Below are 17,242 nucleotides of genomic sequence, written 5' to 3'. Positions count from 1 at the left end.
GTTTCTAGAAGCCTCTCCTGCCCTCTTAAATCATTTCAAACATTGGACCCTGACATATGTGAAAAGAGCCTACAATATAGTAGGCCTATCTTTAAAAGTTTAGCTGCTGGTCAGAGGTAAACTCATTTTAAAGAATAGCAGCACTAAATATGTGAATAAAGTTAAGCCATCTCAGCCAAATATTGGGTCCAGTATTCACTGCAGTGCAATTCAAATGATTATAAATGCTTAGAAATGTAAATATGAGATCCACAAAAGATGCCGTAAAACTAAGAATACATGCATGTTGTACATACCAAAATTTTATCCATTTTCCCACCTTCCAGAGCAACTTCCAAATTAGAAAGAGCAACTGCTACTTCATCGGCTTCACCCTCGGCTGTGAAATCGAGAATTTCTGACGAGGAGGACAACTTGCCTACATGATACTGATATCAAATATAAAGCATAAGACAAGTATGCAAAGATTTACATTTTATATTTTAATTATAAGCAGCTCAAAGTGCTATTACCACTCTATTATATTGTGATATCACTGTGATCATTTATAACAGCTGGCCCTGGGGTGGGAGGGGTTGAGGTTGTACAATAATGCTTTCGTGTTTTAAGATTTTTTTTTGTAGATTTATCTGAAAATTGCTGTTTAATCACCCATGCTTTAATTATTTTCCTGAAAAAAGTAGTTATGAATGAATGAATGAAACAGTTGTATTTGGCAAAAATGTCTTCCAAAGTAGTAGGACATATGCAGGTATATTCTGTAAATATATTAATTGATCTACATGGGTAGAGATATGCTGTATCTCCTACAATTTCATGTAGTCAAGTGTTTCTGAAACCAGTTGTCATAATGAACATTGAACTTTACTCAGTAAAACCTGCAGAGGCACTGGCTGTTAAGCAGTGGCATACCTGGCAAGGCAGAAATCTGGGATGGAGCACCCACTTCTCTTTCCAGAGCACCCCCCTCTTCCAGGCAGTGGGAAGGTTTATGGATTGGTCGTGGGCAGTGGTGTAGTAAGGGTAGGAGGCACCTGGGGCGATGGCGCCCTCCCTATGCCCCCTGCACCCCAATTCCTTTCACACTTCCCATTCCTTTCCACCCCCCATTCCACGCACTCTCCCTCCCCCTGTACCTCTTAATCTGTGCCAGTGCGAGTGGCTTCTGCAAGCATGCTCTTCGCACCAGCATTGGATTCCCTCTAATGTCACTTCCTGGCCCCCTGACCCGGAAGTGATTCAGAGGGGAACCAGGTTGGTGTGAGCAACAGGCAGAAGTTGCTCATGCTAGCAAAGATAATACGGAGGTACGGGGCGGGTGGGGGAGGGATGGCATGGTATGTCAGGGTGGGGCAGAGAGGTGCCAGTACCCCCGCCAACTTGGTGCCTAGGGCGGTTCGTATCTCCCGCACCATTCTTACTACGCCACTAGTCATGGGGTTTTAGATTGCCCGCTCGTGGCCATCGGCTCTGCTAGTTCCCCGCCCCAGATCAGGAAATTGACATCAGAGGGGATGGAGGCCGGTGGAGCCAACGACATTGCACACATGGACCACAGACCCGTAACCGCTCCAGCACTCCTGAGCTCCATGCACCCAGGGCAGACCACACCTTCACCCCGCCCTGCCCTTGGTGCACCAATGCTATTAAGTCCCTTTAAGCACTCCTCTGGTGAATGAAGAAAGCTAAGATAGTGCCTATCTCAATGGGGGTGGGGTGGGGGGTAGTGTCGAGGATCCTCTGCTGCAGCCGGCTCAGCTGATTGTGGCAGGGGAATTCCCTTCAATCTGCTGAGTCCCGGTTTTGGGGAGTCCTGCTGACTCAGCTGATTGGGGATTCTTGTGCCGCAATCAGCTGAGCCGGCTGCAGCAGAGGATCCTCGACACTCCCCCCCCCCCACCTATCTTTGCGATCAGGCAGGCACGATTCTCTAACTGGCACTGGTTGACATGGGCACTGGTTAGAAAATCGGGAGGGGGAAGGTTTAAGGCATCTGTGCCTTACAGTAGATGCGATTCTGTATGGGACGCTGTAGAGTAATTGACATGCAATTTTCATCCGCTTCTTAGGCATCCGCTGATAACCGGTGTCCTATGAGCACTGGAGCATTTACCTTGCTAGCCTGCGGTAGAAATCTCTACCGCAGCTTTGTAAAAACCAGCGTGAGTTGTTACTGGGGTTTATTTCCTTTTGCCAAAATAAATATAAAAATAGACAGATCAATATTGAAAAGCACTTATCCAGATAACAGTGCCTGCTATCCAGATAAGCGATGCTGACTGGGATATTCTGAGGTACTATCTGGATAATTTCTCTAATGAAAAAGGGATGCAAATGATACCAGAGCAATAGAGATGTAGGAGCACTCTGGAAAAAGTGAAGAACCAGTATGGCAAAATAGCATTTATTAGTCAACAATAAACCCGACGCAGCCATGTTTCAAAAGTTGTCTGCATCAGGGGTAGAATTTCAGGTTTGGATGCAGAAAGGACTTAATGTGCTAAATAATTAAACAAGGTCACAGCTAAGACTGGTCTTGTTTAATTATCTTCATTGAAAAGCTGAAATTCTACCCCTGATGTAGGCAATTGCCAAAATGTGGCTTCATTTAGGTCAGGGGTGTCAAAGTCCCTCCTCGAGGGCCGCAATCCAGTCAGGTTTTCAGGATTTCCTCAATGAATATACATGATATCTATATGCATGGTACTGCTTTCATTGTATGCTAATAGATCTCATGCATATTCATTGGGGAAATCCTGTAAACCCAACTGGATTGCGGCTCTCAAGGAGGGACTTTGACACCCCTGATTTAGGTCTATTGTTGATCAATAAATACTATTTTGCCCTACTGGTTCTTCACCTGTTTCAGTGTGCTCCTGGTGTTTCTGAATATTCTTGCAGACCATATTTGCCCTATGGAGATAGATACCATTTATAAAATCAGGCCCTAATTTCTAAGTACCACTAGGTATGGTTGTTAATCATCTGCTAGGCACCGTTTACAGAATCATGCCTAACCATGCATAAGTGGGATTAGGCATTCCTAGGCGTCCTAGGGTTTTCCAGGCCTAATTTACTGGTGCCTAACAACACCTAAATCATACCATGCTTACTTTCTGCCCCTAACCACACCTACTTTTCAGATAGGTGTTGTTAGGCAGGGGTAGGTGCCTCGACATAGGTGTCACTAGGCATCGCATGGAATTTCATGTGCAATCTTAATTAAACTTGTTTTAATTGGTTTTTAATGGTGTGGCAATTACCGTGCCAATTAAGAAAATTTAGGTTGTGCATGGAATTCAGTTAGGCCAGTGTATCTCAAACTGTGTGCCTCCTGAGATTCCAAGTGCCACGGCACACTGAGGAGGAAGAGAGGTGTCTGCCAGCTGACTTCCCTACACGGTACAGTGCCAGCGCTGCCTGATTCGCCAAAGGCCTGTATGTTTCCCCCTTCTCTCTAGCGTTTTCCGGCTTCCCCCCTGGCCTCCCAGTCTCACATTTAAAGCTAATTACAGCAGCCTGCAGAGGATCGCTGGTAGGTAAAATGATTTTATTTTCAATATAGTGACTGACATGTATCAGTTTTGAGAATTTATATTTGCTGTGTATATGAAAAATGAATGGAAAAAATTGCATTACAATTAGTAAAGAGGCTGGGATCTGGGGCAGAGCTTCGGTAGGCCTAGGGAGGTCTGTGGTTGGGGTACTCAGTTGATATTTGTTAGACTTAGGGGGTACTTAGCTTGAAGTAGTTGAGAAACACTGCTGTAGGCAATCAGCTGGCACTAGTGCCTCTCCTTCTCTCCGGCCCTCTTCCCTGCTGGCACCCCCTACTGGCATCTCAGGGCCCATCTGGACGGCCTCTCCACGTGCGCAGACATCGACGTGATGATATCATGCTTATGCATGATGTCATCACGGTGACAACTGCACACTTCTAGGTGCTTCAAGCCATGGCCTCTACCTTTAGTGTGCCCCGGCTCAAGAAAGTTTGAAAGACACTGAGTTGGATGTGGCAGTAGAGGGAGTGGGAGAGATGCACCCTGGATCTCTCTCTCTCTTTCCCTACTTCCTGTACACAGGGGGAGGGGATCATAGAATGGTGAGATGATGAAGGCAGGGAGATGGGCACAGGGGAAATACTAGAAAGGGACGTATAGGAGACATAGAGAAGGGAGATGTTGAACATGGGAAACAATACATACACAGAGATAGAAGATGGATGGTGAGCATGGAGAAGAAGAAAAGAAGAAATGTCAAATGGTCAGGAGACCCTGGCAAGTGAGCTAAGAGAAGACAAAAGAAAACAGACACCAGCGCCTGAGACCAACATGATTTGAAGAATAAAATGACGAGACAACGAAAGATAGAAAAAATAATTTTATTTTCTATTTTGTAATTAGAATATATCGGATTTGAAATATGTATCCCAATAGAGCTGGTGTTAGACATAACTGGGGACTGTAAAGCCAAGGCCATGCTTCTTTAGCTTTCAGCTGGCTTAGGGTTCTCTCTGACCATGGGCAGTTGCCCTAGTTGCACTCCTCTAATACTATTCCTGTCATGTGTGAATGTGGTATTCAGTTAGTATGATTTTTCTGTGTAGCATTCCGTAATACTTTTTGGCTTATTTAGTTTTCTTGATAGTGGAGGGGATATTTGGGAAGGGGAGGGGAGACAGGGGTTTTGTTGATCCTTGCTGTGTATTATTTGTGTTTATAAAATGACAATTGTACAGAATATTGTTTCTTTTTATACTTTAATAAAATAAGTTCAATATCAAATCATAACTATTCGAGGCTTGTGCAGATGGGATCAGATGGATTGCGGGGATGGGGGTGGGGATAAATGTTTTCCCTCCGTCATTCTGTAGCTCAGATCTTTTCCTCATAGTGGCAATATGAAGTTTAATATAGAGAAATGTAAAGTCTTGCATGTGGGAAACAGAAACCCGAAGTACAGCTATACGATAGGAGGGCTGGTAATGGGTGAAAGTACCCTAGAAAAGGACTTGGGGGTAATAGTGGACAAGACAATGAAGCCGTCGGTGCAGTGGCCTCAAAGAAGGCAAATAGAATGCTAGGTATTATCAAGAAAGGTATTACAGCCAGAACGAAAGAAGTTATCCTGCCGTTGTATCGGCGGTGGTGCGCCCGCATCTGGAGTACTGCGTCCAATATTGGTCACCGTACCTTAAGAAGGATATGGCGATACTCGAGAGGGTTCAGAAAAGAGCTACGCGATTGATAAAAGGTATGGAAAACCTTACATATGCTGAAAGATTAGAGAAACTGGGGTTCTTTTCCCTGGAAAAGCGGAGGCTTTGAGGGGACATGATTGAGACTTACAAGATCATGAAGGGCAAAGAGAAAGTGGAGAGGGATAGATTCTTCCAACTTCCGAAAACTACAAGAACGAGAGGGAATTTGGAAAAATTAAAAGGGGACAGATTCAGAACCAATGCTAGAAGTTCTTCTTCACCCAAAGGGTGGTGGACACCTGGAATGCGCTTCCAGAGGATGTGATAGGACAGAGTACGGTATTGGGGTTCAAGAAGGGATTGGATGATTTCCTGAAGGAAAAGGGGATAGAAGGGTATAGATAGAGGATTACCATATAGGTCCTGGACCTGATGGGCTGCCGCCGTGAGCGGACTGCTGGGTATAATGGACCTCTAGTCTGACCCAGCAGAGGCACTGCTTATGTTCTTAATATTCAGACTGCTATCTGAATAACATAACCTGATAACTTAGGACAAAGAGAATAGGTCAAAGAAATAATGAGCCCAAAGGACTGCCCTTATTTTCTGGCATTCAATATGTTCACCTTTCAGCAGACATTTGATGCCCTTTGTTCCTTCAAGAACTTTAAGATCTATTAATCGAGACCATTTGATTATACCCACATTCAGATAATTTTTTCCAGATACCATTCGTAGTGCTATTTTTTTCCATACAAGGTCCCGAATTATGGAATCTTCTCCCTACCCATCTGAGATTTCAGACCTCACTTAGGGCTCCTTTTACTAAGCTGCGATAGCGTTTTTAGCGTGCGCTGAATTGTCACGCATGCTAAACCTGCGCTATGCAGCTAAAACTAATGCCAGCTCAATGCTGGCATTAGTGTCTAGCGCGTGGGGCAATTCAGCGCGCGCTAAAACCGCTATCGCAGCTTAGTTAAAGGAGCCCTTAATCTTTTAAAAAAAAAAACCTTAAAACATTTTTGCTTCTTGATGCTTATTATTAAATATTTTCCTATTTTAATTTTGTATCACCATAGCAGATTTCAGCTCTTCAGTTCGTTCCTTTTGTGTTTTCCTTCCCTATTTTTCTCTCTCTATATTGTAATTCACCCCTTTTCCCACACTTTCATGTTACGTCCTAACACAATTTTGATTTTCTTTTGTTTTATAGCTATTTTAATATTTTATTATGTAAGCTCCTTACACATCTTTTTGATAGGTGAAATATCAAATTCTAATAAAACTTGGAAGAAAACGGTTTTGTAACCCAGATCAAGTACATGCCTGTAGTGCTGCAAACATCAACATTTCTTCCTCGGTGCAGTCTATTTCTTCCAAAAGAATGGCCCACCGTGCTTGTTCATACAGCTGGTTTATTCGAACCGCATCGTACTGAATCAAAAAAGAAAACGAATACTTGACTGGAGAATATAATATACGACATGACTGCAATTTTGTAAAGCATTTTCTGTGTGTACACCATGCTTTACATGTGGTAAATGGCTATTATAAGATCACATGTGCATACAATGTTGGTACCTAAGAACATAAGAGTTTCTGTACTGGGCCAAACCAAGGGTCCATCCAGTCGTGTACCTCGCTTAATCTATTGTAAACCGCATAGAACTTAACGGTATTGCGGTATATAAACTGTTATTATATATGTATTTTGTACTTGGGGCACTGGAAGGTTAAGTGACTTGCCCAGAGTCCCAAGGAGTTGCAGTGTAGATTCATATGTTCATTCTAACCAATAGACACTTCTGCCTCTCTATCTATCTATCCCTCTCTTTTTCTTTTTCTCCCTCTTTCTTTCCCTCTCTCTTATTTCACTCTCCCTGCTTTTCTGCCTTTCATATATCTTCTAATAGCAGTTACACATACCCTAGATTCTTTTTATTAATCTGGTTGTAAGTAAATGATTATACATATGGACTTTTTCTATACCATTGTGTCTTGTTCAGATTTTGTGTGTTTGAACTGCTTTCTGTAAATTTCTTATAATATTCAATAAAAACTATTGAACTATAAAAAAAAAAAAAAAAAAACAGTTGCCCTTGTTCTCAGACTGAGCTAACCCTTAAGGCTACTCCTGCACTTCACTAGGGTGTAGCCACGTCTCTTTGTAAGTGCCAGCAAGGTACCTAGTTGTTATTCTGCAAATACCCGCTTAACTTAGATGGTATTTATAAGCAGGGAGTACACAGGGGTGAAGCATAGATAGGACATCAGCGCCTCTCCCATGTACGTGGGTAACTTATAGAATACTGTAAGATACATATATTAGAGAATGACATGTGGACAAATTTTTCCCCGTCCCTGTAGGAACTCAATTTTCCCGTCCCCGCGAGTTTTGCCATTGTCCTTGTCTCTGCCCCATTCCTGTAACCTCTGCCTTAACCGCACAAGCCTTAAACACACGATTTTAAAGAGTTTGAGGCTTGTGAAGATGAAGACAGAGCTTGCAGGAACAGGGCAGGGACATGAATAGAACTCCGCGGGGATGGGGAAAAATTTGTCCCCGTGTCATTCTCTAACCTACATCTCTACTTCATTTAGGGGAGAATTAATTATAGCCTTAACACACATTAAAGGAATTAGCCCATGCAAAATGCTAAAAGCAGATTCTATAAAATATGCCTACAGTTAGTCACCTAAATCAGCGTGCCTACCTGACTTAGGGCTCCTTTTACTAAGCTGCATTAGTGTTTTTAGCGTACGCAGCATTATAACATGCACTAAACCCGCACTATGCGGCTAGAACTAACGCCAGCTCAATGCTGGCGTTAAGGTCTAGCACGGGCAGCAATTTAATGCATGTTATTCTGCGCGTTAAAGCCCTAACGCGGCTTAGTAAAAGGAGCCCTTAGTCGCCTAATTTACTTAATTAACTTAATCAGTGCTGATAAACTTAATTGGCTCAATAATTAGCTTAAATTGAAATTAATTGCTAGGCGCCTGAACCATTAGGCATCTACTGATTTTGTTTAGGCACCTACCAGAAAGTGGGCATGATTAAGGGTGGATCTTGGGTGTCTTTTTCATGTAGGCGCCTAAATTGGACTTAGGCACTGGTATTTAGGTCAAGAAAACCCTGGCTTAAATTTCAAGTCTCAAGTTTATTAGGATTTTATATACCGCCTATCAAAGCTATCTAAGTGGTTTTTACAATCAGGTACTCAAGCATTTTCCCTCTCTGTCCCGGTGGGCTCACAATCTATCTAACATACCTGGGGCTATGGAGGATTAAGTGACTTGCCCAGGGTCACAAGGAGCAGCGCGGGGTTTGAACCCACAACCCCAGGGTGCTGAGGCTGTAGATCCAACCACTGCGCCACACACTCCTCCAATAAGGGGTGCTTAAAATTTTGATGCCTTCTGGTGCCTAAGTCCAATTTAGGCACTGCTAAGGGCGTTTCTATAAATAGCGCCTAACTGAAGATTGACAGTTGCTATGCACCATGTTCCTTGGCGCCTACTTTTCTAGGCGCTGTTTATAGAATCGGGGCCTTAGTGCACACTAATTATCTTAACTCACGCCATAATACTGATTGATGAATTCCCCCCTTAGGGGTTATGCTAATTTTGGGGGTTATGCTAATATACTACTATAACGGAAACTATAGTAGGTGCCTAAGTGCCATTATAGAATAGACTTCTATTGCCCACCCATGGGACATCTACATGGAGGGGTTCAGTTATAGAATTGCTCTCATAACTTTGAGTATTCAGAAGTATTCATGTAGTTGCTTTTCTTGATTTAACTCTGCCTTGGAATTACCCACAAAATAACCGTGTATGTATGCATTTTTTTTGAAGTGCATAGAATGGAGTAACATGTCTGTGTATGTAATAGTCAATTAGCCCTTCCCACACATAATTTACATAGAATGAATGATCATCTTACTTTTGGATTCAAATCAAAGAAGCTATAGTATTTAAAGCGCAGTAACAACAGATCGTTCTCCTGGATGTTTTGTTCCATGAGCGATCGGGATGAGTCCAGCCAACTGTTAAATGACGAGAAGAAGAGCAAGATACATAAAAGGTTAGATCACAGAAAGGTAGGTTATGACCTAATAGTCCTAAATGAAATTCTGTAATCACAGCTCTACTGTTTTACAATCTACATCCGTATAGCATTCAATTTCTACAAGCATAAAGGAGTATTACCTGCAGCTCCGCTACTGTATATTCTATGCTGATTCACTGGGCAATAAAAGTCAGTCAGGCTCATATTCCGACCATGGGAGATCAGTGGTGATCTCCCATGATCCACAGCAACACCAGAAATTCAATGCCAATACTGTTTATGACTGCCAGCATTGAATTTCCAGTCTAATTTTGGCTGGCTTAGACATAGCCAGATCAGTGGCTAGCTGGCTAAGTCTCAATGAGCAAAGATGTACCATCCTTTTAAGTGGTTGTTTTCCACTGCTGAACTAAGCCGGCAAGCTGCTGGATATTGGCAGTGATTGGTTATGTCGTGTGACATAGCCCATCATTGGCCAATCTGGAGACTGAGATATTCAGTGTGAGATAGCTGGCCATCCCCTGCTGAATATCGGCAGATAGCAGCTATTTGCTATTTAGATGGCTGGGAGCAGTTCCCGGCTGTCTAAATAGCACTGAATATTACGCCCAGTATGTCTAAGCAATCTATGGTGTTAGGGCAGAGTACTCATTAAGGAGATAATTCATAACAGGGTGTGATCATTTAGGTGCTAAAATAATGTGGATAATGAGCTTATTCTGTAATGCAATTAACTCAGCGTAGCTGGTTTTATTAAAGGTTTGGACAAATTCCTGGAGGAAAAGTCCATAGTCTGTTATTAAGATACGGGGGAAGCCTCTGCTTGCCCTGGATCGGTAGTATGGAATGTTGCTACTCTTTGGGTTTTGGCCAGGTACTAGTGACCTGGTCTGGCCACCGTGAGAATGGGCTACTGGGCTTGATGGACCATTGGTCTGACCCAGTAAGGCTGTTCTCATGTGTCCTAATAAAACAATAGCATGTACCTGCATATACAGTAGCTATGCACTTTTATAGCAACTTTATTGTTAACATAGATATTAGTGCCTAAATGTGACATTTACTTTGGTAACTTACAGTATTCTGTAAGTCAAGTGCATGAATGCTGCCCCTGCCTATGATCTGCTCATGTTCCACCCCTGTGAATGCCCCTCTTACAATTTTGAGTTATGGGAGCAATTGTATAATGTGTACATAAGAACATAAGGATGGCCATATTTGATCAGACTGATGGTCAATCTAGCCCAGTATTCTGCATCCAATAGTGGACAATCCAGTTCACAAGTACTTGCAGAATCACAAACAGTAGAAACATTCTGGAATCCAAATAGATTCCATGCTACAGATCTTAAGAACAGGTAGTAGGGTAGTAGCTTTCCCCCAATGTCTTTTTCAATAGAAATGTATGGATTTTTCTCCAGAAACTTGTCCAAACCTGTTTTAAACAGGAGCAAAGGGAGGGAATCACAGTACACATCAAGCAACAAAGGGGGGAAAAAAGCATCACAGGCCTCTTGGATTGGGACACTGAGGTCGTCTTTATTAGTAGACCTTACACAGGCCGTGTTTCGGAACAAATGCCTGATGGCATCTTCCATCTGGGATAAAATGGTGTGGTAGCCGTTTTAGTCCATTTTAAATGTAATAAATAGAAATAAAGCAAACAAGAAATATATCTTTTTTTATTTGACCAATTGAATTAAGTTAGTCTAATAAAAGTGGTACCATCTTTTTTTTTTTTTTTTAATTTCTGTTTATTATCTCTACTAGAATGACACTTCCTATGCAAAGAGTAGCCAGGTTCATCTACAAAGAGGATAGGGTTTATTTTCTGTGACTCCTAGCATGCTTGACAGCAGAAGATAGATTGAAATACTTCCAGAATCAGAATCAACGATGAAGCGCTTACGTGGTGTGAGGATGTTTAAAATGAAACAAAATCAGAGCAAGGAAATTGCATATTAGTCATAATCTCACAAATTCTATAAATGGTACTCAAAATTGCATGTTCAAATTTGGGGCATGTCCAATTTGTGCATGCAATTTAATCGTATAACAAGTCATTTAACACTAATTGGGTGCAATCACTTGTTCTGGTGATAATTGGCAATAATTCAAATTTACGCATGCATTTGTATAGTTGCTGTTCTATAAAGATGCACATGCAAATTTTTACACCTGGATCCACAAGGAGGCGTGGTCAAGGGAGGGGCATATTCAGGTCAGGGACATTCCTAGCATTTGTGTGCAGTGTTATAGAATAAGGCAGTTCTTTGCCTCATTTAGGCAAGAGGATGTAATAATAATAATAATAATTTATTCTTGTATACTGCCAAAGCCATAATAGTTCGAGGCGGTTTACAATGAGAAGTACTGGACAATCAGTGAAAAAAATACAATACAAATCATCAGAAATACATACAAGATAAAAGGATAAAAAATTAAAACAATAAATCATTAGGTTACAAATCGATCAAACAACTGTGTTTTTACTAATTTTCTAAAAATAAAATAAGATGGAGCACGCATAATAATATTACCCAGCCAGTCATTCATTTTACCTGCCCGAAATGCAAGACTTCTATCCAGAAATCTTTTAAAGCGACAAGCATTTACTGTTGGGTAAGCAACATATGGATTCTGCGTGTAGGCCTATTAAAATGGTCTAGAAAAAAGTGAGAAATCAAGTACAAAGGAGCCATACCAAATATTGATTTAAAACAGATACAGGAAAACTTAAACAAAACTCTTGCCTCCATCGGTAACCAATGTAGTTTTTGATAATAGGGAGTAATATGTTCCCATTTTTTCAAACCAAAAATCAGCCGAACTGCTGAATTTTTAATAACTCAAAGTCTTTTCAGGGTTTTCTTATATATACCCAAATAAATAATATTGCAACAGTCAAACATACATAAGATGGAGGACTGAACTAACTAGCAGACGAAATGATGCTATATCAAAATACTTTTTAATGGTTCGGAGTTTCCATAAGACCGAGAAACATTTTCTGACTAACAAATCTGTATGTTCTTCTAAGGTGAGATACCAGTCCAATGTCACTCCCAAAATTTTTATGGAATAGTCTAGGTTTTGGTATAAATCTTGAGCCCAAGATGGGGCATGGATCCTCGCACCAAATGCTGTACTATAACAGTGCTCACTCGGAGTACCGTTTATAGAAGTGTATCGCAAACTGTGCGCCACGGCACAGTGAGATTTCCGGTGTGCTATGAGATGCCGGTGAGGAGGAAACGCACCAGCTGACTGCCTGCAGAATGTGCCTCTTGTGGCAAAAGGCACGTCCTGCAGGCAGTCAGCTGGCATCCCTCCTTCTCACCAGTACCTCTCCTCCTCTCTTCTTCCTGAACCTTCCCCACACCCCCACTAGCGGCTCAGGACCTCATCTGGAGGGCCTTCGCACATGCTTGGTGTGACAGGGAAGCTCTTGTCACTGGCTTAAACCCTGCTTTAAAACCTGCCACTAAAGAAAATGTGCCTATTCCTAAGCCAAGGAAGCTGCCCATTAACTCTGTTACCAGTGCTAAGATCAGACAGGCAGGGCAGAACAGAGAAGGGATGGCAGAGAAGAACAGAATACCTGTTCTAAGCCACTATAATCCCTTTTATAAACCATTTGTTAATTCTCCAGTAAAACCTCTGGTCAGGCAATCTGACACAGCAAGGGTTAAGGAAAGGGGTGGAGCTGACAGGCAGAACTCTAGAGCACCAGTGAAAGTTACACAGCAGAATAAATGAAGGCCAGCTAAGAACAGAGGGAGGCGATCAGGAACCTGGAGGGAAGGAGGTTCCTCACAGAACAGGGAACTGAAGGCTAGAAGCTCTGGCTTACTGCCTTCTGCTAAGAAACCCCCTGTCCCACAGCACTGCCATGCTGACAAAACTTTGCTTTCCAAGCAGAGGCTAATTGGAAGGGAAAAGCTCCATGAGCAGGGCTGGCCAAATGTTGCTCCAGAGGATAGCTTGTATCCAGCTTCAGAGAGTGAGGAGTACCTTATGGAAGTAGAAGGATATGCCTCTGAGGGGGATGAAATGGACTACAGCCCAGAAGCCTTAGACTATATTTCTGAATGCAGCATGAGTCAGTAAGGTACTGTGTGGGGGAAGGGAATGAAAGTTTGTTCTGTAACAATGGTCTAAAGCAGTGTTCTTCAACCTTTTTACACCCGTGGACCGGCAGAAATAAAATAATTATTTTGTGGACCAGCAAACTACTAAGACCGAAATAAAAAACACATTTTTGCCCCGTCTCCGCAAGCTCGGTCCCCACAAACCATCTGATCCCATCTGCACAAGCCTCAGTTATGATTTTATATTGAACGTATTTTATTAAAGTATAAAAAGAAACAATATTCTGTACAATTGTCATTTTATAAATATAAATATTCAGAGCAAGGACCAACAAAACCCCTGTCTCCCCTCCCCTTCACATATATCCCCTCTACTATCAAGAAAACTGAACAAGCCAAATTATTACAGAATGCTACACAGAAATATCATGCTAACAGAATACTGCAGTCACACATGATAGGAATAGTGTTAGGCTTTGCAGTCCCCAGTTATGTCTCTAGCAGGATATACATTTCAAATCTGATATATTGTAATGACAAAATAGAAATCAAATGATTTTTTTCTACCTTTTGTGGTCTCTGCTTTCATCTTCTTTCCACTCTTCCTTCCAGCGTCTGCCCGTTCCATCCACTGTCTGGCCTCTCCCCCTTCCATATGTATCTGACTTCTTTCTATGCCCCTCTCCCCTTTCCATCCAGCCTGTGCCTCCTCTCTCCTTTTTACATCATTCATTCCAGCTTCACTGCTTTCTTCATTTTTATCTCTCCTACACCAGATCTAGTATCTTTATCCCTCTCTCATTTCTCTGCTGACCCCCTTTCCAGCATCAATCTCTCTCTACTTTCTCATTCCTGTCTCTTCCCTTTCCCTCCTCTAATCTCCCTGCCAGCTGTTTCCTTCCTTTCTTCCTTCTCCCTTCCCTCCTCCCCCCTATCCAACAGTAGCTCTCTTCCCATCCCTTTCCCTCTTCCCCTCCCAGCAGCATCTCTCTTTCTACCTCCCTCCAGGTGCAGTAGCAGCTCTCCCTTTATCCATCAGCTTCCCAGCCGCCAACAGTGACTTCCTCTCCTTCCAGCAGCTCTCAGTACTTGCCTGCAGCAGTGATTTCCTTAGGCAGCCTTGGGTCCGTTGCCGCCTCTGAGAAAAGGGGAAGTTGCCAAAGTGAATCACTGCCCTGGTAAGTACAGAGCTGCTAGGAGAGGAGACAGCCACTGTTGAAGGCTCCCCATGATCTTACTCCTGCTGTGCCCTGCACATTCGCGACCCCCCCCCAAGCTGGCAAAAACAGCTTTGCACCGCAGACCCTGCCGCCCAAGACGAGCCGGAGGCCCCTACCTGCCGCATCCTGCACGTGGGCAGACTCTCAGCACAAACGCTGCTGATGGCCCCAATCGACACGCTGACCTCCCCGCGCACGCTGACCATTTCCTCTCTGCCTGCACTTTCCCCGCGGCCCTCTTCGGCGACTCGGCAGGGGCAGCGATCAAGACAAGCTGCCGATATCGGGATCTTTCCTCTCTGAGTCCCGCCTATTTTGTTTCAACTTCCTGTTTCCGCATAGGCGAGACTCACAGAGGGAATGCCCGACGTCGGCAGCCTGTCTTGATCGCCCGAGGCTGGGAGGAACAGAAGATTTCCGAACACCACCGGGACAGGAAATTTAACGGCGTCCATCTCGCCAGTCCTGCGCGGACCGGCAGGAATTTTCTGCGGACCGGCGGTTGAAGAACTGTGGTCTAAAGTAGTTAAACATTTCTGTCCTTATGAGGGACTGTATAATGAATGAGAGTTTGATGTGTGAATGTGAGGATTGGTTACTAGCAGAAATTAAACCAGAATCCCTGTATGCAAGCAAAGCATAATGAGTGGGGGATGAGTAATGCTAACTAACCTTAAAAGGAAAAATAAAGCCCGGAGTGGATTCAGTGACCTGACATTTCACATCTCTGATAGTGGGAACTTTTGAGAGGGGAATCTTAGACCACAGTTCTTCAACCGTCGGTCCACGGACTGGTGCCGGTCCGCAAAAAAATCGTACCGGTCCGTGAAGGATTTGGGTCCCCGCCGCAACAAAAGGTGCCGGCATCAGCTGACATGCAACTTCCTGTTGCCGTCGCTATGCCGGAACTCCTGCCTTCCACCTGTTGCCTGCCGCGTATGTTTCCAGCTACTGCCTTTGTCTCCGCACCCCCAGACCAGCAGCAGCAGCTCTGTGTGCTTTTAACTTCGGCACACAGCTGCCCCTAAGCAGTATTTTAACCTCAGTTTCATGAGACAGCCTCGAGGCCTTTGCTAGGCCGGTCCGCTTCAATGATGTGATGTGGGCTGGCCTACCAAAGGCCCTGAGGATGCCTCATGGAACCGCGGCTAAAATACTGCTTAGGAGCAACTGTGTGCCGAAGTTAAAAGCACATAGAGCTGCCGCTAGCCTACATAGAGGAAACATTTGCTGGAGAGGGAAGGAGGGAAGGGAGAAGGGGTACTCCTGGACAAGGGAGGGGAAGGGGGTATTGCTGACAGGGGAGAAGGGAAAGGGAAGGGAAGAGAGTTACTGTTGGATAAGGGGAGGAAGAAAGGGAGAAGGTACTGCTGGACAGGGGAGGAGGAAAATTGGAAGGAAACAGCTGGCAGGGAGATTAGAGGAGGGGAAGGAGTCAGGATGGAATGGAGAGATCAGATGAGGGAAAGGGGAGAAACAGAGGAATGACAAAATAGAGAGAGATTGATGCTCGGAAGGGGGTCAGATGAGAAGTAAGGAAAAAGGGACAAAGATGCTAGATCTGGTGTAGGAGAGAGGGGCATAGAAAGAACACAGATACCATATGGGAGGGGGAGAGGGCAGACAGTGGATGGAAGGGGCAGATGCTGGATTGAAGAGAGTGAAAAGACGATGAAAGCAGAAACCAGAGACGACAAAAGGTAGAAAAAAATAATTTTATTTCTATCTTGTGATTAGAATATATCAGATTTAAAATATGTATCCTGCTAGAGCTGATGTTAGACATAACTGGGGAGTGCAAAGCCCAGGCAGTGCTTCTTTAGCTTCCAGCTGGCTTAGGGCTCTCTCTGACCAGGAGGCAATTGCCCTAGTTGAACTCCCTCTAATACCATTCCTGCCATGTGTGACTGCGATATTTTGTTAGCATGATATTTGTGTAGCATTCTGTAATAATTTGGCTTATTCAGTTTTCTTGATAGTAGAGGGGATATATGTGAAGGGGAGGGGAGACAGGGGTTTTGTTGATCCTTGCCCTGTATTATTTATATTTATAAAATGACAATTGTACAGAATATTGTTTCTTTTTATACTTTAATAAAATATGTTCAATATAAAATCATAACTATTTGAGGCTTGTGCGGATGGCATCAGATGGTTAACGAGACCGAGCTCACGGGGACTGGGTGGCGATGGGGTTATTAAAAATTTCAGTCTTATTAGTTTGCCGGTCCATAGGTGTAAAAAGGTTGAAGAACACTCACTGTCTTAGACCATTAAAACAAGGGTGGAGGGTTCCCAGCCCACTGCCCAGAAATAAGAAGGGTCAGTGGGATATTCATACTTCAGGCAGTCAGGTGGGGAGAACTTCCTGAAGAAACAGTGGGCTCAATACAATAATTGTGCTAAACCTAAAAAAGAGTGGAGCTGAACTCTTGTATATAAGTTCTTGAAACCAGAATGCTGCCCAGAACTGTGCAAAGCATGGCAGCAGAACTATGAGAAAGAAGGAAATGTTTAAAAGGAAATGTTTTGGTAGGTTTTTTCTTTCCTGATTGAAACAAGGACTTGTAAAAGAGAACTTTTGTTTGTGATAAATCTTTTCCAAGCATCATCAGCCGGTGTGGCTATATTAGAACCAGTGCAATGGAACTGGATA

General features: G+C 43.3%; 1 protein-coding gene across 1 annotated transcript in view; it reads right to left on the bottom strand.

Annotated features, from left to right (window-relative positions):
- The window catches only part of FERMT1 (fermitin family member 1), a 130,810-nt gene that overhangs the window by 42,332 nt on the left and 71,236 nt on the right, over positions 1 to 17,242 (bottom strand). Inside the window, exons 6-8 of the mRNA XM_033939982.1 lie at positions 9,150 to 9,252; positions 6,527 to 6,634; positions 297 to 428 (exon numbers count right to left, since the gene is read on the bottom strand). Of these exons, the coding sequence (XP_033795873.1) occupies positions 297 to 428; positions 6,527 to 6,634; positions 9,150 to 9,252 (343 nt within the window). The remainder of the gene's footprint in view (positions 1 to 296; positions 429 to 6,526; positions 6,635 to 9,149; positions 9,253 to 17,242) is intronic.

Source organism: Geotrypetes seraphini, chromosome 3, assembly GCF_902459505.1.
Source record: "Geotrypetes seraphini chromosome 3, aGeoSer1.1, whole genome shotgun sequence".
In the NCBI taxonomy this organism is placed as follows: domain Eukaryota; kingdom Metazoa; phylum Chordata; class Amphibia; order Gymnophiona; family Dermophiidae; genus Geotrypetes; species Geotrypetes seraphini.
The sequence above is the reverse complement of the archived record's forward strand: the minus strand, read 5'-3'. Positions and strand labels throughout refer to the sequence as shown.